General features: G+C 49.3%; 1 protein-coding gene across 1 annotated transcript; it reads right to left on the reverse strand.

The window, feature by feature from the left end:
• Positions 1 to 476: 476 nt before the first annotated feature.
• On the reverse strand, positions 477 to 24,248 carry Tfap2e (transcription factor AP-2 epsilon). Its single transcript, XM_051172053.1, has 7 exons — positions 24,055 to 24,248; positions 20,068 to 20,644; positions 19,463 to 19,514; positions 5,947 to 6,169; positions 4,427 to 4,545; positions 3,376 to 3,517; positions 477 to 765 (listed from the first exon to the last, which is right to left on the reverse strand). The coding sequence occupies exons 1-7, from the start codon at positions 24,246 to 24,248 to the stop codon at positions 477 to 479; spliced, it is 1,596 nt and encodes a 531-aa protein (XP_051028010.1).
• Positions 24,249 to 24,808: the final 560 nt, after the last annotated feature.

Below are 24,808 nucleotides of genomic sequence, written 5' to 3' on the forward strand. Positions count from 1 at the left end.
TTGATTTTTTGTTGTTTTTTGTTTTCTGTTGTTTTTTGGTTGTTGTTTTTTTTTTTTTTCGAGACAGGGTCTCTCTGTGTAGTCATGGCTGTGTCCTGGACTGGCTTTGTAGACCAGGCTGGCCTCGAACTCACAGCGATCCGCCTGCCTCTGCCTCCCAAGTGCTGGGATTAAAGGCGTGCGCCACCACACCCGGCACCTCTGATCTGTTAATAGCATCTCCTTGGGGCACCCACTGCTGCCCAGGCTGTGCCCCATGAGCCAGACTTCCATGGCAGTTTCCTGTCTGAGCCCTTACCAGAAACCACAGAAAGATCTCCCTGCTTTGCCCAAACAGATCCCACTCCGGGCTTCTGGATAAATGTTCTCTCTGGTCTGAATGGAATCCCACCTTTTAGTCTTTTCAGGGCCACCCCCAGGAGCAAGGACCCCCATCTCAGACATTGGGAGACACTTAGCTAGGAAACAAGAGACAGTTACTTCCGGTGCTTGGCATCCTTCTCTGACGCCTTGGTTTCTCCATGCCCACTGCCACTGCCCGCACTGCTTAGAAACATCTTGTCCAGTCCTTTGAGTGACTCTAGCAGGTAGTTCTGGAAGGCAGTAAGGGCAGCACAGATGGCAGGCCCGCCGAAGCCATGAGTGATGAGACTAAAGTGTGTCAGACAGCTCTGCAGCCCAGGCTCCAGGATGAGTGCTGGGCGGCTGTTGCCCAGTGGAGACCGGTCCTGAGCCATCAGGTCTGCAAACTCCTTGCAGATCTGCCTGGTGGGGAAGGAGAACAGAAGCTGAAGAACACGGCTCTCACCCCAGAGCAGGACCTACTGGCTTGCTTTTTGAGACAGGATCTCTCTAGGCAACCCTGGCTGCCCAAGATCTCTCTCTTAGATCAGGCTGGTCTCAAACTCACAGAGATCTACCTGCCTCTGCCTTCCAAATGCTGGGATTAAAAGTGTGGGTCATTTCACCCAGAAATTTACTTGATTCTTTACATTATCTATACGATTTGGCCTTCCCAACAGCCTACAAGAAACAATGATGCCATCTTGCAAAAGTGGAATCTGACTTTCGCAGAAGTTAACTTAGCAGCTCAGTGCTGCACACCTGGAAACAGCACATGCTGACGCCCTAATGTCGCTCCCTTAGATGAATGCACCTCAACTGCCTATCCCCTTAAGCTTTCTGCGATCCCTTCTTCCACCCCAGACACAACACTTCACGGAATCTTGTCTGTGAAAGCATGAGAACAGCCCAGAATCTGCCTTTCATAATTAAAGTAGCAAATATCGATGCCTAGATCAATATACGTACATGGTCTCTGTCCCCTTACATCATCCAACAAATCTATACCGCTACTATGCTCATTATATGGCTTCAGACTGATTAGGTGGCCTGCCAGAGCGACTGAGATGAGACGAATCCAGGTCTAGCCTATGGCTGTTTCCATTCATCTGTGACTCACACGTGACTCAGGTAAGAAGAGTCATCTTCTCTCATCTTTGTCTAAGACACTGGCTATTTGTATTCATGAATGAAGTGGGTTCCATTCAGACAGGCTCTAACCACAGGAAGAGGCCTCCCAGGACTCTACAGAATAGGCCCGTGAGCCTGGTTTCTTTGCTGCCTAAAGGAAGAAACCCCACAGGGAGGGTGGACTTGTGACCTGAAGGCCAAACCCTCAGAGGCCAGCTGGACAGGAAGTTTAAGTGATCCAGACAACAAGATCCTGAAAGGCATTTGGATCTCAGCAGACAGATGACGGTCCTGAGCTCTTGATCTCTTCCACCCGTTTCCTCCCACCTGTCAACCTGTTGTTGTTTTCCCCTCGGTGAGACTGCTACCATCTAAACGAATATCTGTAGCCTTCCAAAGTGTAAATATTAAAAAACTTTTCTGAGACAGGAAGGTAGAGTCTTTGAGAGGTGACCTCCTCGAGAGGTGACGAGGTCACAGGGATAGAGTCCCACAGGTCAGTAGTTCTCCGCTCTCCTAAGGTGGCCTTTTCATATCTAGTTCCTCATGTTGTGGTGAGACCTCCCCCAACCATAACATTATTCCATTGCTACTTTGTCACTGTAGTGCTGCTGTTATGAATTATGACATAAATATCTGATACTCGGGATATCTGATATGTGGCCTCCAAAGTTTGAGTCGAGACCCACAGGTTGAGAACCGCGGCTACGCTTGCTGTCAGTACCTCTATGAAGAAAGCCAGAGAGACTCCCTGCTCCTTTTACCATGTGGAGATCACAGCAGCAGCAGCAGCAGCAATGTGCTGTTTGGATGTTAGAAAGCAGCCCCTCAGCAGACACAGAAGCTGCCTCGATCTTGAACAGCCTCCAGAACCACAGGAAATGATCTGCTAACCCAGCTTAGGGCATTTTATTGTAGCTACCCAAATGGACTAATAGTACCTTTTAGTGGGATGCTGGTTTGCTGAAGCACCCTTGGAGAACCTGACTTGGTGATAATGCAATAGCAATGGGAGCCGTTGACAATTTGTAGGCTGACAGAGAACAGAAGGGTTCTGGTAAAGGCTCAGGGTAAGAGAAGAAGATGTGAAGTAGCAGCATGCAGTCGGTGGTGAGGGAGGTGACAGTGGGACCTGCACAGGGGTCAGGTATGGCCTGAGGTCTTGAGGAGAAAGGTCACAGAAGCAGGATAACCCTTGTTGGGAGCCTTGAGCCCATGCCAGAGCCTGGGCTGGTCATGCCATGTGATTGTAGCAGTCACACATTATAAGCCTATAGATGACACGTTTTTTTTTTTCTTCCAAAACAGAGTTTCTCTGTGTAGCCTTGGCTGTCCTGGACTCGCTTTGTAAACCAGGCTGGCCTCGAACTCACAGAGATCGACCTGCCTCTGCCTCCCGAGTACTAGGACTGCAGGTGTGCACAGCTGGCTATATATGACACTTTAATGTGCGTGTATAATAGACATGTTTACACGTGGTGTTTGTGTGTACCCATGGGGGTTTGTGTGGGCGTTCATGAAAGTCTAAAAGAGATGAACACGGTGCTTAAAGATACCCATATGTGTTGGGTGGTGGCGGCACACGCCTTTAATCCCAGCACTAGGGAGGCAGAGGCAGGTGAATCACTGTGAGTTTGAGGCCAGCCTGGTCTACAAAGTAAGTCCAGGACAGCCAAGGCTACACAGAGAAACCCTGTCCCGGAAAAAAAAAAAAAAAAAGATACCCATATATGTCTGCCTGGCATGTCCAACTGTTCCCATGTGAACTTAAGGAATCTAGTTGCTATGTATGGCCATATGTGCTATATGACCATCTGTGTGGCCAAAAGTAGTGTGTGACGTGCCCAGGTGTGTATCTGCACTGCATCCATGTTTGCCGTGCACAGTAGTACCCTTACTCACTTGGCAGCCAACAGCATGCTCTTGCGGCTGTGCAGTTCCCCAGGGTCAGCGTGCTGTCGGCATAGGTACTCAGCAGCTGCCTTGGCTGGAAACTCGGTCTCACAAACATAACCAAAGTCCCGAGCCAGGTGCACAGCTTCTCCTGGGGAAAAGAGGAGAGGTTTCTAGGTGTACCTCTGAGACCAGAGCCTAGCCTTGAACTCCTTATCCCCTGGCCAAGGAGCACCCTCTCTGGAGATGCCCTCTCTGGTTCCTCTCCTCAGTTTTAGCTTCATTTCCATCACCATCAGCTCAAAGGTGGAGCTGGGACCTATGTGTATCCCAGAGCCAAAGTCCAGAGTCACCGACCTCCAGGGAAGAGGGATGCACTGCCCCCATCACCACCCACTTACCACCTCCGAATACTGCCAGTCCCCTCCCCCCCACTTCCAAGTAGCTCTATTACATGTGCGTGTGTATACACACACACACACACACACACACACACACACATACACACACACACACACACAAACAAAAGGGATTAGTTTCAGAATTTCCCACAAATACCAAAATATGTGGGTACCAAAATCTCTTACATAAAATGACATGTGTTATATATACACACACACACATATATATATAAAACCTACCTATATATAAACCTACCTATATGCATCCCCCTGTATATTACTGATTGTCTCTTGGTGACTTAAAATACCTAATGATGCATTGTTGCTACATAAATAGCTTCCTGCACTGTGGGTAATAATGACCAAAATCATCAGCAATGTGTTTGTCCGTCACAGGTGCAACTTTTCTTGTTCCTTGTTCCTTGCCCCTGTTAAGGCTTAGGTATAGCCTTGTTGGGATGGGGGGGGGGCTGCTTCTGGGGGGTGGTTAGATCCTCAGATGTGCCGACTGTCCACGTGTGTGTCATGTGTACATGCTTATACATATATGACACACAGAGTACATGCTCAGATAGAGCGATGCTCATAGATATAACTAACCGGTACCCTCCCAGAGTAGGAAAGCCTCACCAGATGACATGTCCCCTCGCAGGCCTTACCTTCCACCAGTGAGGTCAGCAGAGTCACATTGGCGGCCTTCCGACGGCCAGCTGGCAGGTTGAGCCCAATCTTCTCCAGCCGTTCCCGCAGACAGCGGCCCCCGTTCTTGGACTTGGCCCTTAATACACACAAACAGAGACACACACAGAGTTATGAAGACAAGAGAAGCCTACGGGCTAAGTGACTTCAAAAGACTTTTCTTGTTCCTTGTTCCTTGCCCCTGTTAAGGCTTAGGTATAGCCTTGTTGGGATGGGGGGGGGGGGGCGCTGTTTCTGAGAAATTCCCAACCTTTTCCTGACCTCACTCTTATGCAATCAAGATTGGGTTAAGGACCAGAACCCCACAATAGGAGTCCCTCCTCCTCCCCAGTCCTCTCAATAGCAGGGGCAGCCCAGGGTAGACAGCACAGCGGAGCAACTGAGGGTCTTTCTTCCCCACCTTAGCACATTTGCTGGGGACACATAAAACTGTACAGAGACACACGGGAATGACAAACACGAGGAGTCACATATACACATATACCCACTTCCAAGAATATGGAGACACATGTATAACATTAGAGACACACAGACGTGTACACCAAGAAACACACAGAGACGTGTGCACAGCAAATCAGGGCCCCAGAGATGTGTACAGAACCCTATGGATTCAACACAGGTCTCTACAGGATGTTCAGAGACCAGGAATAAGAAGATACCCCATGAACTGGGTGCAGTGGCGCACGCCTGTAATCCCAGCACTTGGGGAGGCAGAGGCAGGTGGATCTCTGTGAGTTCGAGGCCAGCCTGGTCTACAAAGTGAGTCCAGGACAGCTAAGGCTACAGAGAGACTCTGTCTTGGAAAAAAAAAAAAAAAAAGAGGAAAAAAGATACTCCCTTAACTGCACCAATATATTGCGCCCCCACCCCCCACCCCACCTCACCCCACACTCCCGCACAGAGGTACACACATGTAAACAACTATCTACATAGAAAAAAGGAAAAAGAATGTATGAGAGAAGAATAGAGAAAAACAAAAAAAAAACAACTAGCTTCAGGTGCTCATGCAATTGCACATTTATATGCAGAGGACTTGCTGTAGGCCACACATCCCTAACTAACGCAGAAAGAACCTCACGCTGTGGAAAGAGACTCCTGGCCATCCCCTAATACACATAGACATGCAGTCCTTAGGTCATTACAACTCCGCCCTGAAGCAGATCCCTTCCCAGCTGCAGGAACATACAGAGAGAAAAACATGGCCCACCAGGCTGCTCACACCAGAGGCCTGTTTGCCCTGCTTAGAGTGAGTTAGTCTTTTTCTTTGTACCCACACTTCTTTCTTTGCCCCTGGACCTGCCCCCCAGACCAAGTACAGTCCTGAGCCCCTGTGTTCACTGCTCTATCAGAAACTGAGATGGAGGATGATGATGGGGCCTGGGGTGAAGCTGACCCCTTTCTCTGATGCTGTAAGAGGGTCTGAAGAGACGAAGGATTTTTGCCTGGGGTGCTGTGTAAGGTTGTGATCTGGCCTTCCTACCTTCGGAGGACACCCCCCAGGAGGGAGGCGTTGAGGCACTCAGGAGGTGAGAGTCGCCGTTGCACCTCCCCCACGGTCACCTTGTACTTGGATGTTGAGCTGAGCAACGACAGCCGGCCCGGCACGGAGCAGAAGACCTCGCTGGGGTTGCTGACGCCGCCAACCAGGCTGTCTTTGGCCAGAGAGAGGGTGGAGAGGCTGCCGGCTTTGGAGGGAATGGGGACTGTGGAGCAGAAGCAAGAGAAGGGGGGGGCGACACTGAGCCAGCGACCACAGGACAGCCGGCAGTCAGCTGTGGTGAGGGCAGGTTGACTCACCAGCTGTATGTTGTTGAATGATTCCAAAGCTTTCCAAAGAGAAGGTTCTATTATCCCTGCTTTACAAAGGGAGAAACTGAGGCACAGTGAGGTGGAATTGACTGGCTCAAGTACACTGATGGTGATAACACCAAACCCCAGAGCTGTCTGGTTCTTTCCCCAGTATCCCCTTCCTGAGCCCTGCTGGTTCCTCTTAAAGCTTAACATCAGCCAGGGGTTGGCACCATCAGAAAAGGAGTTAGACACCAGGAAATGGAGTCTAAGATGAGGTGGGATTCCTGGGTCACTGTGATGAGGTCTGGAATCTCCCAGATTTCCAAGTTCCCTTCTCTGCTATAAATCTCACCCATACTGGGGGTTTTTGGAGTCTCACATGTTGGAAACAGGAGGTTAAGGTCCTATTAAGCCTCCAGCCTTTCACCTTCCTGCCAGAAGGCAGGGACTAAGGATCTCCAAGCCCCATAAGACACTCTCCTAGGGCTGGAGAGATGGCTCAGTGGTTAAGAGCCCTGCCTGCTCTTCCAAAGGACCCGGGTTCAATTCCCAGCACCCACATGGCAGCTCACAACTGTCTGTAACTCCAAGATCTGACACCTTCACACCAACACACATAAATTAAAATTAAATAAATAAATAAATAAATATAAGACTATATATATTAGTCTCCTAATTAGTCTCTGAGAGGCAAGGAGGGGAATCGAGGATTTTCTAAAGGAAGTTCTTGATGCAGTATCTCCATCTTCCTTCTTAATGGCAGAGGAAGGAAGGGGCCAGGTGCGTACTTCTTTGGAGATCTCTTGGCTCTCTCATTCAAGGAAAGGGCGCTACCCTTGTTCTCATGGGGGTCGGGAGACTGAAGGCCAGCAAGGTGAAATGGTGTGCCTGAGGCCATCTAGCTGGTAGATTGAACTAGTGAGTAGCAAACCCGGGGCCAGGGTCTCCAAGGCAGTTCTCTTAGCCTTCTCACTGTTCAGAAAGTATGTTCCCGGCACACACGGTCCCTAACAACTCCTAGGTCTCAAGATTACAGAGATTAAAGAGAACCTGATCCCAAGGCTCAGGGCTGTCACAGTCCTAGCCTATTCCCACCTGGCCACTCAGTCAGATACCTGTAATATTCCTGGCCTTCTCTTGCCACCTGCATCCCACACAGGACCATGTCCTATGTCTTTCATTCTTAACCTGCCTGAGAAGCAGGTGCATCTCTCATGCATACAGACACTTACTTTGCCTGAATTTCTGTGCAGCCTTCACTCTGGTCCCCTGCCCGAGTCTAGAGGGATCTTTCTGAAACATGGATCCCTCCACATCCTGCAACCCTCCAGTGCCTGATCACCTCCCTGAGAATCAAATTCTAGTGCATAACCAGACAGGATGATGCTATTAGTGGGTGCCTGTTATCCCCTGCAAGCTCCTCTGTGGAGCTGCACTGTTCTCCATATCCCCAGGTTAGAAGGAAGAAAGTGAAAGCTCAGAGGTCAGGATGACATCATCTACTGAGCATGGGTCATGGACTCTGGCCACTGACCTATCTTTGCCTCCTTCACCTTCCTTAGTGTCTTGGCTCCTGCCTCCTCTTTTGGATCCTGCCTAGTCCTCACTTGTCTTTTAGGCTCTAGACTAAAAACTGGCCCAGAGGAGCATAATTTAGGCTTCAGCGTTTAAAAGTAGTGAGCAGGGCAGTGGTGGTGCACACTTTTAATCCCAGCACTCAGGAGGCAGAGGCAGGCAGATCTCAGAGTCTGAGCTCAGCCTGGTCTACAGAGTGAGTTCTAGGACAGCCAGATCTATACAGAGAAACCCTGTCTTAAACAAACAATCAAACAAAAAAAAAGTAAAGTGGTGCTAGAGAGATGGCTCAGTGCATAGGAGAGCATGGGCTTTTTTTTGCAGAGGACCTGGGTTAATTTTCCAGCACTCACATGGTTCACAGCCACCTGTAACTCCAATGCCATGGGATCCAATGTCCTCTTCTGGCCTCCTTAAGGCATTGCACTCAGGTGCTACATGCACACACAGGCAGGTAAACACTCATGCACATAAATAAAAAGAAGAAAGTGAGAGCCAGGTGAGGTGGCACACACCTTTAATCCCAGCATTCAGGAGGCAGAGGCAGGCGAGTGGCAACTCTGTGAGTTCTCTGGGCCAGCCTGGAATACAGAGTGAGACCCTGCCTCAAAATAAATAAATAGAAAAAAGAAATAGGAGATCAATTTCAATATGGAAAATAGCATGTAAGGGCTTTTAACACTCTTTATTTATCCTAATCAGAACTATAGTGATTTCAGTGTGTATTCAGTGTTTTAGAAACAATTAATGAGATATGTTACATTCTTTCTTTGCACTTAGTCTTCAAACTGTAATATAAGTTTATACATACAGCTCACCTCCATCAGGCCACTCAATTTTCAAACGCCCACAGCGGTATACGTTTTGCAGCCAGTGGACCACCATAGTGGATAGCACAGCCCTAGACTTCAAAAGATTGAGTACCTAAGTTGCCTCCACAAGTAATATGACAAGTGACAAAAGATGTGCAATCAGGAGAGCCCCTCTCCTGGAGTAAGCACCTGCTCAGAGCCTGCAGACAGCTGACCACACGCAGAACACAGGCCCAACTTTCCTCTCTGTTCAGATCCCACCTTACTCAGCCTCAGTTTTCACACCATCTCGAGGGCAGAGTTTCCTGGCCCTCATTCCATGCCAGCCCCTTGCATAGCTGTCTTCATCCCTACTGCTCTGGATGCCTATCAGCTAGGAGTCTTTGGGGTCAGGGCCTTGGCACAGGTGGCTGTCAGTGAATGTGGAAAAAGTGCATGAGAAAGGGGCTCTCGAAACTGGGAGGCTGATGGCCACCACTCAAGTGCCTTTTTTCCTGCAGTCTTGAAGATCAAAGGCAGACCCTCACAAATGCTAAGCACACACTTTGCCACTGGCCTATATTTCCACTTCTCCATTTACTTGTTTGTTTGTTTAGAAAAGGTCTTTTTTTTTTTAAATAAAGATTTTTATTTATTTATTTATTTAATGCATGTACACTTGTGTGTCTAAAGAGGGCATCAGATCACACCATAGATGGTTGTGAGCCACCATGCGGTTGCTGAGGATTGAACTCAGGACCTCTGGAAGAGCAGACAGTGCTCTCAACCCCTGAGCCATCTTTCCAGCCCTAGAAAAGGTCTTACTAAGTTTCTCTGTCTCCTATGCCACAGGGCCTGGCTGGTGTTTTACATCTGTGCACATGTGTGTGTACATATATGTGTGTGTCACAGCATGTGTGTGGAGGTTGAAGAACAGCTTTCAGGAGCTGGTTCTCTCCTCCCTAAGGACTTAACTCAAGTCAGCAGCTTTAGTAGTACTGCTGAGCTGTTTCACTGACTCCTGATTGTTTATTAGTTTGTTTGTTTCTTTGTTTGTTTATTAAGATAGGGTTTCACTCACTATACTGCCCTGGGTGGTCTGGAACTTGATATGTAGACCAGGCTAGTCTCCAAATTATAGAGATCCACCTGCCTCTGAGTGCTGGGATTAAAAGAATGTGCCACTACACCTGCAATCCTGATATTCTTTAAATAAAAACGAATATGATGATCTGTGATAAAAAAAGAAAAGCAAAATCCACAATGAACAAGATCTCAAGAGTTGTAAATAAAAGCTGAGCCGCTCTGTTTCTGTGCTCACATGATCTAGATCTTCCTCCAGAGTGAGGAACAAGGGCGTGCAAGCAGGACTCCTCATCTTTCTGCCCCCGCTCCCCATGTCTCCAGACGTGTGGGGGGGGGGGGACCTGTGCCCGTATCACTCCACCTGTATCTTTTGTTCTGAGAGGACCTGGGGCAATCTAGCTATTCCGTAGCTTGATTGTTTTTAGTGGTCTCATGACCACATATATGTTTGTCATAGAAGTGGACGCTATTCCATTATATATTTTATACATCAAGCTTGACTTTAAAAATTGAAAACTGTAGACTGGCAAGATCGCTCAGTGGAAACGAGTGTTTTGAGCACAAGCCTGATGGCCTGAGTTTGGGTCCCAGAAGTGGTGTGAAGAACTGGCTGCAGTGGCAGTGCATCTGGACTCTCAGCCCTCCTGTGGATAACTACACGGCAGAGACGAGAAGAATCAGCTGGAAGCCCGTGGCCAGCTAACTTGGAGTTTGCTGTGAAGCAGCAGAAAGCACGCCTTGGGAGGCAGAGTTCAAGGTCAGCTTGGTATACCTAGTGAGTTTCAGGACAGCAGGAATTACAAAATGAGACCCATCTTGGGGCAGGTGGTGGTGGTAGTGGTGGGGTGGGACAGAGAAAGAAGAAGCCAGCCGGGCGGTGGTGGCGCACGCCTTTAATCCCAGCACTCAGGAGGCAGAGGCAGGTCGATCGCTGTGAGTTCGAGGCCAGCCTGGTCTACAAAGTGAGTCCAGGACAACCAAGGCTACACAGAGAAGCCCTGTCTCAGAAAACCAAACCAAACCAAACCAAAAACAAAAACAAAAAGAAAGAAAAACCAGAGTGTCAACAAGGTAGAATGTAAGAACTGACTCCCAAATGTTATCATCTGATATCTATCCTCCCTCCATGACTCCTAGCCAGAGGGAGATGTCAGGCAAGCCGGAAGGCTGGAAGATTTTCTCTTTCACACAGCTATTATTAAAGCCCAGTATCCCCTAAGGCCAGACTCTGTGAGATGGGAGAAAGACCAAGGCTTTGTGTAGCACTTAGCACAAGTTATAAAACTAACTGTGAGCGAGAACAGTGTGCCCTGCTGGACATAGTGGCTCATGCCTTTAATCCCAACACTGAGGGCATAGAAGCAAGCTGATCTCTGTGAGTTCAAGGTCAGCCAGGTCTACCTAGTAAGACGATGCCTCAAATGAAACAAAAACAAACTAAAAGTCAATAAGCTCTTAGCATAGGAGCATAGGTACAGCAACAAGGGTGAAATTGCACATGGCTTGCTGTTTGCCTCCCATAGGTACAGGACAGACTCTAGCACACTGACTCCTGAAGGTAAAGTGGTCTAACCCTAGCGTTCCTCAGTCGTGCCTGCAGAAGCCTTTCACATATTCCTAAGACACACACAAGTCAGCAATACAAGGGCTCCTAGTGACTCAACCTGTCAGACAAGACACACCCATCCAAATCTCCCCTCCCATCCACATAGTAGACACTGCCTGAGTGTTAGGATTGCAACACTCTTCTAGAGAGCAAGCTAAAGTTACAATTCTCTCCCGAAGAAAATACAGAATAAAAAATTTCAAGACCTTGAGGTAGGCAAAGAATTCCTAGTTATAATACCCAAATGCACCATATAAGAGAAAAACAATTATCAGCTTGACATCATTGAAAAATCAAAACTTTTATGCCTCAAATTAAGAAAAAAAAAAAAAAAAAAGATGGCCAGGTGTGGTGGGCACACAATTGTTATCTCGACCCTTGGGAGCAAGAGGCAGTTTAATAGCAAGTTTAAGGCCAGCCTGAGCAACATAGCAGAAATCCTGTCAGAAAACCTAGGGCTTGGGGCTAGAGAGATGGCTCAATGTGACGAGTACTGGCTGCTCCTCTGGAGGACCAGCGTTCAACTCCCAGCACCCATTCTCAACTCTAGTTCCTAGGGACCCAATGCTCTCTTCTGGCCTCTGCTGGCACTGCATGCACGTGGTGCACAGACCTGCACGCAGGCGAAACATTCACACACATTAAAAAATGTAAAACAATGTTGGGTGGTGGTATATACCTTTTAAGCCAGAACTGGGAAGATAGGGGCAGGTGGACCTCTTTGAGTTCAAGGCCAGCCAGGTCTGCAGAGTGAGTACCAGGACAGCCAGGACTACACAGAGAAATCGTGTCTCAAAACAACATCAACAGCAACAAACCGTAGGGCTTCAGGGCTGGAGAGACAGTACATCAGTTAAGAGGACACACTGCCCTTCCAGAAAGCCAGGACTTGATTCCTAGCACCATATTGGTTGGCTCACAGCTACCTATAACTCCAGCTTAAGGGAATCCAATGCTTCTGGCCTTCAGGGTCACCTGCATTTGTGTGTACACACACACACATACACACACACACACACACACACACACACACACACACAATCTTACAGAAACCAAAGGCTCAGGGTTGGGCATGCAGCTTAGTCACAGAGCTTTGTCTGAGTATACAAGACCTTATACTCAATCTCCAAAATAAAAAAAATTAAAAAATTAAAAGGAGGAAGAAGGGAAAAGAAAGGATGGACCATAGATTGGAAGAAAATATACAAAGATGCTTACATAAAGGATAAAATAACTAGTTGGGCTATGGTGTCGCATGCCTTTAATCCCAGCACTTAGGAGGCAGAGACGGGCAGTTCTCATGATTTCGAAGCTACCCTGATTTACAGAGAAACCCTGTCTGGAAAAAAACAAAAACAAACAAACAAACACCAAGAATAAGATAACTAGTCAGACTCTGGTGCCTCACATTTGACCATGTCCCCTGGAGGGGGAGACCTGGTGGCACTCAGAGGAAGGACAGCAGGTTGCCAAGAAGAGACTTGATACCCTATGAGCATATACAGGGGGAGGTAATCCCCCTTAGGAACAGTCATAGAGGAGGGGAATAATGGGAAAATGGGAGGGAGGGAAGAATGGGAGGATACAAGGGATGGGATAAACATTGAGATGTAACAAGAATAAGTTAATAATAAAAATTTTTTTAAAAAAGATAACTAGTCAGTAAACACATGAAAAAAGAAAAGGTTCTCAACACTGTTAATCATTGGAAAAACACAAATTACAGCAGTATGGAGACACTAGATGGTTCTAACACAAAGGCACCAGGAAGTGTGAGGGTGCAGAGAAGCAGGGACACCCACACATGCCCAGTAGGAATGATATAAAATAGTTCAACTTCAGGAAGTGGCTGAGCCTTCCTTCCCTTCCTTCCTCTTCTCCATCCCATCTCCCTTCCATCCTTCCTTAGGTGAACTCCACTTATTGGAAGTTTTTTTTTTTTTTCCAAGACACGGTTTCTTTGTGTAGCCCTGGCTGTCCTGGACTCACTCCCAGCGATCTGCCTGCCTCTGCCTCCTGGAGTGCTAGGATTACAGGAAGTTTCTTAACAATTAAACATAAATGGCCCAAAAAGCACTTGCTACTGAATGCAATGACCTGAGTTTAATTCCCAGTGCCAAATAGTGAAAGCAATTTTCTTTTTCTTTTTCTGTTTTTTTTGTTTTGTTTTGTTTTGTTTTTTTTGTGACAGGGTTTCTCTGTGTAGTCCTGACTGTCCTAGACTTGCTTTGTTTACTAATGCTGGTCTTGAACACACAGAGATTGGCCTGCCTCTGCCTCCTGAGTGCTGGAATAAAGGCGTGTGTTACCACGCCCGGCTATTCTCAATTTTTAAATACTATATTAAAATACTACTTAGGGGGAATTTTCAATTGCAGAAAATTGTCCTTTAACTGTACGCCCATGGCATATACATGCTTGCCTAACAAAACAACAAACAAACAAACAAACAAAAGGACCACATAGTGCAGCAATTCCATTCCTAGAAATATCCTCAAGAGCAGGAAAAACACGTGTCTACCCAAAGGCATCTATATGAATGACTATAGCAACATACATCATTAATAACAGCCAAAGAGGGGAATTGACTCAGAGCACCTCACACCTTGCCAAAGAAGGGAAGTCTGTTCAGGGGCTGGAGAAAGCTCAGTGTTTTGGAGCACTGGCTATTTGATTCCCAAGTCCCATGATGGTGGCTCACAACCATCTATTTCTCAAACTCCAGGTAGTCCTAGAACTTCTTATGACTTCCACAGGTACCAGGCATACATTTGGTGCACACACATGCAAGAAAAACACATACGTATACATCCATATACATAAACAATTAAATCTAAAAAAAAAAAAAGGAAAGTTTAATTATTTTAACTTCCTGGCTTATTGTTGTTCGGTTGTTTGTTTTGTTTTTTCTTTTTTCTAGATAAGGTCTCACTTTGTAGTCCTGGCTGTCCTGAAACTCATTATGTAGACCAGAGATCTACTTCAGAGATCGGCTTCATAAGTGCTGGGATCAAAGGTGTGTGTCACTATGCCCAGCTGTTTTAACTTTTTTTGTTTGTTTGTTTTGTTTTGTTTTTCGAGACAGGGTTTCTCTGTGTAGCCTTAGCTGTCCTGGACTAACTTTGTAGTCCAGGTTGGCCTCAAACTCACAGCGATCTGCCTGCCTCTGCCTCCCAAGTGCTGGGACTAAAGGTGTGCGCCACCACCGCCTGGCTTGTTTTAACTTCTTTTGTGCCCAAATGTTTTGCCTGCATGCAAGTATGAGAACCACATGCATGCCTGGTACTAGAGAGAGTCTGAGGGGGACTTTGGATCCCCTGGAACTGGAATTATGGATGGCTGTGGAGAATCAAACTCCGGACCTCTGCCAAGAGGTCTTAACCGCTGGGCCATCTTTCCATCCCTCAAGAAGAAAGTTCAAATGAAGGTCATTAAGAGCAATAGTGTATACTACTCAGCAATAAAAATCCAAACAAATGCTGGGTGGTGATGCGCACGCCTTTAAGTTCGAAGCCAGCCTGGTCTACAAAAGTGAGTCCAGGACAGCCAAAGATACACAGAGAAACCCTGTCTCGAAAAACCAAAACCAAATAAAAACAAAAAACAAAACAAACAAACAAAGACAAACCCTCAAACAAGAAGCCAAACCAGACAACTGACACATGTTACAGTAAAGACAAACCATAAAAATATTTGCTAAAAGAACCTAGATGTAGCCGGGGTGTGGTGGCTCATCCCTTTAATCCCAGCACTTAGGAAGCAGAGGCAGGTGGATCTCTGTATGTTCGAGGCCATCCTGGTCTACAAAAGTGAGTCCAGGACAGCCAAGACTAAATTGTGAAACCCTGTCTTGAAAATCAAACAAAAACAAAAACAAAAACAAAAAAAGAGAACCTGGATGCAAAAGTCTGTATAGTCTTCTTTCTATAGGGCTATAGGGCAGGTCCTGAATATGCAAAACGTAAGGAACAAAAGCTCATCTGGCATTGCATAAGGCTTGAGGCAAAAATGAAGACTAACTACAGATAGGAATGAGGGAACTTTGAGGGTGACAGATGGATTGTCGTAGTGATTATACAATTCTATACGTTTATTGAAAAAATCATCAAACTGGGTTGTGAGTGGCTCAGTGAGGAAGGTGCTCATCACTACAGCTGGTGACCTAGATTTGATCCCTTTAACTCACAGGTAGAAGGAGAGAGAAGCAATTCCCATAAATTGTCCTTTGACCTTACAGACAATAGTTAGGTAGGTAGGTAGACAGACAGGTAGATAGATACATAGATACATAGACAGATAAAATTAAATTGAGCTGGGCAGTGATGGAGCACATCTTAAATCCTCGAGTACTCCATGGCTCCTATTGTCCTTGGGTAAATTTAAAATTATTTCTATATGGGCAATGGTTCTTTCAGTTGCTTTATGGGGCACATAGCAGGCAAATGTAGAAAAGCTGTGGAAATGCTGGGCTAGGTTCTGACTTTACATAAAAATTGCATAGTTCGCCCGGGGCAGTGGTAGCTCACACCTTTAATCCCAGCACTTGGGAAGCAGAGGCAGGTAGATCTATGTGAGTTCAAGGCCAGCCTGGTCTACAAAGTGAGCCCAGGACCGCTGAGGCTACACAGAGAAACCCTGTCTCAAAAAAAAAAAAAAAAAAAAAAAAAAAAAAAGTAAAAAAATGTTTTGAAAAAGACACTTCTTATATGGTTAGTGATCAGTGGTTGCGGGGGCAGCCATACAGCCAATGACAAGACAATAACACAGCACACCTATGCTCAGGCAGGCAATCATCATTGAACTTTAGTGGAAAAGAAAGGAAACACAAAAGGAGGGAAAAGGGTTTCAGCAGGAGTGAGAGAGGGATAAGAGAGGACAATAGTGGAGGTGACATTCCCAACATCCATCATATACATGTCTGAAATTGTAGTAAATAAATAAATATTCTACTTGTCTAGATTACTGTTACAGAGCCAAGTGCTTCCCTCCTTTCTCTCAAGTTCCGGATTGACCGGCCTAGCTCCTAGACTCCTTTCTGAATCTTCCCCAGAGCTAAAGGGAGCAGAGGAGAGAGTGTCTGTTTACTTCCTTCTTTATTCCCAAAGAGCCTTTAAAACCCTGACCGCCTGCCGGTGAGCTCAGTCAGGCTACCAGCCACATCTCCTGAAAGAAGCGAGGGCTGTACCTCAGTCTCCTACCCACACCACTCCCCTCAGCTCACCTCTCATCTAAAACCCGGTCGTGTATTTCTAATCTCCACACCACCCCATTTTTAATCTCCATAATGTCCTCCCTGCCTGTCCCCGCCACAGTCTGAGTCTCGCAGGTTGTGCGGCGGAGGAACTGTCCCAACGTGCTCAGCACGTTGCTCAGCTTCAAACCCCAGCACTCATATAAGTGAGCAGACACACACCAAGCACCTTACAAAGGTCCGTCTTTTAGGAACCCTAGCTCCTACGATGTCCTGAACAGACAGGGGCAGCGACATCATCCCTGAGGAGTCCCCCCTTTCTGCTCGTCTGCGATAAGTTGTAAAACTAGAGGTGACAGCGGGGTGCAAAAAATGCTGCGCTACTCGTTTGCCCTCCGGTTTCTTCAGGGTAACCGGCCACCCTCAACCCATAAGGTGACTGCTATCGGGCGACCTAGAAGTCTTGGGGGTGGGGGGAGAGGGGCGTGGCAAGACGCCGCTACTTCCTCCCCTCCAGAACAAGTGCCTGTAGTCCGTGGAGATGTACATCTCAGACCTGGGTTGTGAGAAAGTCTAGGCTCCAGTGCCCTGAAGCACTGGTAAGACGCACACCTCAAGTTTCCCCACATCCCCAGGAGAAGGGCGGCTTCTGCTGGTGGCCGGGGCTGCAAGGGGTTCGTGTGCTGGATCCCAAGTCCTAGCGGTGCAAGGTCCCTTCACACCAGGACACTTCAGGGCTCCAAGACCAACTTTTGCAAAGGGAGGGTTTGGGCAGTGAGCGATTGCGCGCCACAAAGAACGTTGCCCAGAATCTTCAGAAACCTCCCGACCCCGTCCGAAGGGCCTGAGGTCCAACACCGGTGCTAACCCGCCGCTGATGGCCGCCAAAGCGGCGAAGCCAGTCAGGCATCCATCGTGGAAATCCCAGCAAAAACAAAAACAAACACAAACAAACAAAAAAGCCGTGTGTTGCGAGGCTCCCCCAGGGAATAAGATCTGGTGGTAGCACGGCCTGTCTCACCAAAGCTTCTCCTCTTGGGGTGGCCCAAAGGAGCCCGGCTGTCCCTGGGCACTGACCACCTTTTCTCTTTCAGAGGCCCCCACTGGGCAGCAGACCGCCAAGCTAGCCCTGGAACCAGGCTCTTCTTTCCACAGGTTGCCCCGGGCTCTGTTCCCTCCCTTCTCACAGATGCTGAGGTGCCTCAGGCTGTGACTCAGGTCCCCTCAGTTTGATCTAGTTTCTCTGGGTGCTCCACTCCTCCTGGGCACAGACGGGCAAAGCTCTGCTGTCTCCTAGGTGTGAACTTTTGGACCTGGGCAGCCTAGGCAAGCCCCAAGAACCTACCTACAAGTAACTCAGCCCAATAGTAGATTCTTCTACCTGGGGACACCTGCGCTCCTTCCTAAAATGCAGACTTTGGGTCTCTCTAGGGAGTCAGTGAACCTGGGTTCCCTGCGCAGGAGCCAGGAGCTGAGGGTTTGCAAAGAGCCCAGTGGCAGGTTATTGTAGACTCCAGATTCAACTTTGCCTTCCACCAGGTCAAAACAAGAGCTGCCCAGGAAACCAACGAAGTGCTGATAGCAAAACACTGACTGGTGAGGTGGACAGTGGGTCCCCAGCATCTTCCCCATACTCCCGGCTTCTGGTAGCAGTTCCAGATTCCCGAAGGCACCCCTCACCAAGTTCTGGGAGGTGTGTTCTCTCATCCCCCAAACTCCATACCTAGCTCTAGTTCCTGGAAGTCCAGCCCCTTCACCCTCTCCACTCCAACCACAAGCTTCCCCTGAGAACCTATGCAGGGCAAACAGCCTGGGCTTGAATTCACTTGTTTGAAAAACAGCTCCAGCCAAATCCTGCGGGAGGTGCGCCTGCCCTCGGGCACTACAGGCTCCCGTGTGCCTCTGAATTCCTTTGGGCACCCACCCCAAATCTAAGGAGCTTGTGCAAGGCCTGGGTCTCGCTGTTTCTACCTAATTTGCCTTTCTCACCTTTCTGTCCCACGGTCAGAACTTGGTCTTCAGACCCAAAAGTCTAGTCAAAGGGTGTCTCACCCCTTTTGTTAAAAAACAAACAAACAAACAACAACAACAAAAAGATATAGAGGCAGAAACAAACAAACAAAACCCACCAAGGAGAGGACCTCACATTCTTACAACGTCTCAAATACCAAATGACAAATTCCAGGACACATGTTAGGTATACAGAAAACCCCAAACATAGAAAATATATCCCAACATACACGGATACAAATCACAAATACAGTCACAACGACAAACACCAAGAAATACTGCTGCCTACAAGAGAAACATACAGTTTGCCCAGGACCCTGAGCTCAGAGCCACAGGCAGCCCTGGGGGCAGCAGCCTGACCAGGAGCACACAACCCATCACACACTAGGCATACTCTCTAATCCTAAATACTTTAGGAGGCTTCATATGAAAGAAAATCCCTTTCCCTGGGAGGTGGGAAAGATGCAACCCTCCCATCCTCCACCCCCACCCCACCCCCGACCCCGCCACCCAGGTTCTGCTGAGAAGAAAGGAGCAGAAAGCATTCTCCAGGCTCCAAAAGGTCAAAGCTCAATAAAGTAGAAATCACTGAACAAAACCTATGGGAACAGCACTCCCATTCCCATTTCTTAGGAAACCGGGAAGTGGTTTAACTTGTTCTGCAAATGGACTCCAGATCCACAAGACCGACACCCTCCCTCCCTCCCAAAAGGAGAGGCCAGGCAGTCGTAATCTAGATAGTGCTGGGCCCACCTCAGCCTGCAAGCTCCTGAGCAAAATTATCCAGCTAGCGCCACTGCGAAAGGGTGAGGAAGGATGTTCCGTGGCCATCAAGCTTGGCGACACACAGGGAACAACAGCCAGGGAGAAAGAAAATGGGTCCGAGCACCTAGGGCCTGCACCATCATGCCTGGCTCTGCCCTGGAAGTCGCATACCATTTCTTACCTTTCTTGATCACGGATTGGTCCAGGAGGCTCATTCCCGGGTCATCTATCGCCTGCAAATAGAAGAGGATGGCAGCGAGGGCCCATATGGACCTAGTGGGCTGTTGCTTCCCCCTTGCCCGGTTGCCCCAGTCTATGACTGCTCCGCCCTACGCACACCACCGGCTGCCTGAGGCGGCTACGGGGCAGACGGGCGTGACCAGGAATCGCCCGGGCTCCCCCACCATCTGCGTCCAAGCCGCAGCCCTGCCTGGGTGATCACCTTGCCTTAGATAGACAACTACTACGCCTCTCCTAATCCCAAACCAGGCTGCCCCCGGCGGACTAGGATTGGACATGGATACCCACCGTGGCTCAGCCACACAGTGGGGAGAGAAAGAAATGATTCCACGAGTGCTGCTGCCATTCAGGCACGGCTCAAATACTCAGTTCGAGGCCACCTTTTGGCCAGACAGCATCTAACCTACTACGGATTCTGTCAGAGGTACAAATGTAAAGTTGCGGGCTGGGAGAAGAGTCGGACTCCTGCTTTGGTCTCATTTTGCTTCCAGCCAGGATGTTAAATCGCTGCCCATCCCGTCCCACCCAGGTCCCCTCTTGTCTTACCTGCAGTTCCTCCAGGCCGGGCGGCGCCGCCAGACCCGGAAGACCAAGGGGCGCATCAGCCAGGCCGTGCGCGCCGTCGGCCAAGCTGTGCAGGAGTCGGGGTACCGCGGCAGCATAGTCTCGGCGCGGATCGAGACCCAGAGCGCGGGCGGGTGGCGCCAGCAAGCCGGGCGGCTCGTCGTGAGCGCGGGCCGCAGCGCGGGGTGCGGCCCAGGCGGCCTGCGGGGGTTGCGGCTGCGCCAGGGGCGCTAAGCCGCCGTAGGGGTCCGCGGCCAGGTGCGGGAAAGCAGTGGCGGCGTCGGGGGCCTGGCCGTAGGGCAGCGGCGGTTGCGGGTAGGGCGGCGGGAAGTAGGGAGGCTGAAAGTCGGCGGCGGCAGAGGCGGCGGGAGTGTGGCACAGGGGAGGCGCGGGCCCATAGGCCGCCTGGGGCAGAGACGACAGGCGGGTCCCTCCAGCCGCAGCGCCCAGCCCGTCAGGGCGCTCCTGCAGAAGGGGGAGGCATGTGTTAGGTGACCCGGGAGCGGCTGAAGACAGCAGCCCGCGAGGTGCCCTCAGTTCGTGGGGGTCCTGCTGTTGTCTACCAGCGAATGCTCCGCGAACTCAGGAGCCTCTAGGCTGGAGACCACGGGTCCCTGCCGCCACTTTCTCGGCTGGCAGAGGCTCCAAGTCCCCCTTCCTTGGCGATTTCGTTGGCGCAGGGGCAGGAGGTTTGGAAGGTCCAGCACCCAGGCTCCTCGATGCCCTCTCCCCAGTGTGCCCGGCACCCGAGACTACTCACCATGGCGGAGTAAGTGTGTACCAACATGGGGCGGGTAGTGTGGGGCGTGAGGCGTGGTGGCGACACAGCCCTCGTCCGACGGCAATGCAACTACTGGAGCCGGTGGCCCTCACAGCCCGCGGGGATCACCGTCTAGCCGCTGGGTATAACTCAGCGGGGAGCCCAGCAGAGGTGGGGGTCCTCAGCGGCGGGAACCTGCGCATGGGTCCATGGATGTGGAACGGACGGGAACTAATGGCACTTGGAAAAAGTCGGTCAACGGGCGCCGAACGCCCGCCCTTCTCCCTCTGAGCTCAGCCCGCTCCATGCACTCTAGTTATAGTAGCGGGGCCGCGCCGGGCCTCTGGGGGCGCGCATTAAAGAGACAAGCTATGGCCTATCTCATCCTTTTCCCCGGCGTCTGCCTAAAGGGAGGCGTGGCTCTGGTGGGAACCGGTGGGGTGAGGAGTGAATGAATTCGAGCCCAGCTGATGGGAGCTCCTTCTCGGCTCCAAGCTTGCAGCTGCGATCAAATGGGATTCAAAGCTGGAATCAATGCAGGGGTCTACGTTCGCTCGGGTCTGTGCATTTTCTAGTTACATTTGCTTATTACATTTATTTATTTATTTATTGAATATGTATATGTGTAGTCACACGTGGGCTATCGTGCGTGTGTGGAGGTCAGAGTACAACCTCCAGAAGTTGGTTCTTTTTCCTTCACCCTGTGAGTCCGAAGGCTCGAACTCAGGTCCCGAGGCTTGGTGGCCAGTACCTTAATCCGATAACCCATCACGCCGCCCCCTTCCAAATCTTTTTAAATGAATGCACAAACGCATTGTCTTTAACTTTGAGCAAAGCATTTCTGGCATCAGTTTCCTCCCATGTTGAGTGGTATCAGTCTTTTCTCCGATCACCCAGTGGTAAATGTGGCAAAATCAAGTTCATCAGCTCATGTGTACACTTGTGTCGGCGTGCATACGGGGGGGGGGGGGGGGGGAGGGAGGGGAGGTTGTGTTGCAGTCTCTCCTTCATGGCTGTAGACCAAAACTGCTCTGAAGATGTTACCTTCTCTCAGACTTCCTGAGCTGGTGGTGACCCTCAAGGCCCAAGCCAGGATCCTTGGATGTTGGAGACATGACCTAGTGTTTCATAAGCCACAGAAGCCTGGGCTGGCTGTGACCAATCTGTGACACAGAAATGGTTGGAGGTGTGTGGCGGACATAGGGCAGAAGGGGTGGGGTTACACTGTTACACTGGTGCACAGTCTACCAGTTAGTGTGTTAACATGGCAGGTGCTGCCTATAGGTCAAGCATGTCCTGTCACCAATTCCTCTTTGTTTCTCCCCAGATTTACCACTTCTGTCCTGAAAAGGGCAAGCAGGAGAAGTGCTAAAGACAATAAGAATTGAAAAAGCAGGAGGAAGTCTTTTTTTTTTTTTTTTAAATGTTGAAAATGGGGAGGGGTGGTAGAAATAACCACAGCCGTACTTGCCACACAGCGTGAATATTGAGTTACCTAAGCTACCAAATCCTTTGTCACCCTCACTTTCAGGTAAGGAGCAAGGCACAGAGAGGCTAGCTGACTTTCTGGCCTACGGTTACACAAGCTCGGTTAGTGGCTATGCTGAGGTGGCTCACCTCCAGGCTCTCTGGAGCTCGGAGTTGTTACTGCTTGTGGTCCTGAACTCAGGACTGGTATCCAATTGAGCCTCGCTCCTGAGTGGCTGTGTAAATCCTGGGCAAGTCTGGCTTCCTCTCGCAGCTCTATTTCTGCCGCTTTATCAATAGGTAAAGGAGGATGGAGAGAAGCCGCTGTTTTCTTATCTTTCTTTCTAGTGAAGGGACCAGACAGACGAGAAGGTAAAAGTAACACCACTGAGAGAGATGAGACCATTAACCTCCCCGATGTGTGGTCTAGGTGGGTTTCCCACAATGCAAACGGCTAGTATGGAACTCAGATTGGCTTCTTACAGTCTGGCGGGAGGGAGGGGAGGCGGGGAAGGGTTTGGAGCTGTGAGGAAAGGGTAAGCCTAGCTAGCAACCAAGGGTTCATCCCTAGGAGCTTCCTAGAGGCCAGTACCAGCTGCAGCAGCTGTGCTGCCTTCCTCTTCAGGACAGATCCACGATCTGGTGTGAGGCTGAGTTTGTGTTATTCAAGTCTGTGGCAACTTCCTTTGTTCTCTACCCTCAGTCATGGGACAGCTGAAATTAATCTCCGAGATAAATGTCGGTGCATAGCGCCACGTTGGTGGGCTCCTGTGGGGAAAGTCCAGAAACGGTGATGAGGGTGATGGACCCAGCTTGGGGGAACTCCTCTGCTCCTCTGACAGGCTTGGGATGGGCTCCCTCTGCCTGTCTCTGTCTTCCCTGAGTTCCTGTGCTCTTCCTTGCCACCACCTCCTCTTACTCCATTTCCCTTTTTTCTTTTTACCACCTTTCATTGTTGCCATTCTTTTTTTTTTTCTTTCGCTTTTTTTTTTATGTGCTTTAGTGTTTTACCTGCATGTATGTCTGTAGGATGAGGGTGTTGGGGCCCCTGGAATTAGAGCTACATAAAGTTGTGAGCTGCCATATAGGAGCTGGGAATTGAACCCAGGTCCTCTAGAAGAACAGCTGATGTTCTCAACTGCTGAGCCATCTCTCCAGCCCTGTGTCTACATTTTTAAAATTTTTATTCTACATCCATTGGTGTTTTGCCTGCATGTATGTCTGTGTGAGGGTGTCAGATCTTGGAGTTACAGACAGTCGTGAGCTACCATGTGGGTGCTGGGAATTGAACCCAGGTCCTTTGGAAGAACAGTCAGTACTCTTAACCACTGAGCCATCTCTTTAGCCGCCCCCTACTGCCCCCCACCCCCACATTCTTCTGGAGCAAGTTCATCCTCTTCCCATTTGTTCCCCTGTTAGCCCCAAATGTGTCCTCCTCAGGCTGTCAATCTGATTAGAAATCCAAAACCATATATACGGGTGCCAACGGGGTGATCCCTCCTCAGGGCACCTGTTCTCAACCTATGGTGGTGGGGGCTGTCAAACGACCCTCCCACAGGGGCTGCCTAAGACCCTCGGAAAACACAGATATTTGTATATACCACGACTCATTACAGTAGCAAAATTACGGTTATAAAGGAGCCACCTTCTAATTGGGGGTCACCACAACATGAGGAACTGTATTAAATGATCACAGTCTTAGGACGACGGTTGAGAACCACTGCCTCAGGCCCGTCTCCTACGTTAAAGCTGCTTCTCCTGAATGCTGCAGCACCACAAATGATACCACACACTTCAACCTCCAACCTTGCCAACTTTCTCGGGGGTGTTGCTGCTGCTGTTGCTTATGGAACAGGGTGTCGCTGTAGTTCATGTTGTAGCTCAGGCTAGCCCAGGACTCATGAACTTTCTGCTCCAGCTTCACAAGTGCCGGCATTGCCAGCACGAAACACCACACCAATACCTGAACGTTTCTGCTTATAACCCATGAACACCCACCATGGAAGAGACTGAGCAGGCGTCTCAGAAAGCACATCGCACCCCATTTTCAGAGCCTCAGGCGTCCTTCCTTACTCTCACCTTCATAGACGTGCCTTAAAGTGTGGTACCTGGTCCAGCATCACCAATGACATTTGGAAACTCGGTAGAAATGTGAATCCTTGGCTCCACCTCAGACCCACCGAACCAGCAATTCCGCAGTAGAGTCCAGTAATCTGTTTTAATAAGCCCTAAAGTGATCGAGGTTGCACTGGGTAGACCCTGACAGCAAACCTCTAACAGAGGTGTCTTACTCTTGTGATCCATTTCTGGCTCCTCTGTTCAGCACCTTTTACCTGGACCATGTATGTTCCTTCCCTATGGAACGAAACTGACTAGCTGCCATTCTAGGACTCCTGGTAACTTTTCCTTTCCTGCTCTGTGAGTCACTTCACAAGAAGTCTAAAGGAGGGGCCGGAGAGCCGGCTCAGAGGCTAAGAGTACTGGCTGCATTTCTAG

The sequence above is a fragment of the Acomys russatus genome, chromosome 29 (assembly GCF_903995435.1).
Source record: "Acomys russatus chromosome 29, mAcoRus1.1, whole genome shotgun sequence".
Classification (NCBI taxonomy): domain Eukaryota; kingdom Metazoa; phylum Chordata; class Mammalia; order Rodentia; family Muridae; genus Acomys; species Acomys russatus.

Bases quoted from the DNA above. Each gene is read 5' to 3' on its own strand.
- Tfap2e (XM_051172053.1), bottom strand. From the start codon at position 24,248: ATGCCGGCACTTGTGAAGCTGGAGCAGAAAGTTCATGAGTCCTGGGCT. The intron at 19,515-20,067 runs GTAAGACAAGAG...TTCTATTTGCAG, and splicing joins CCGGCCTGGAGGAACTGCAG to GCGATAGATGACCCGGGAAT. The intron at 6,170-19,462 runs GTAAGAAATGGT...TCTGCTCCACAG, and splicing joins CCAATCCGTGATCAAGAAAG to TCCCCATTCCCTCCAAAGCC.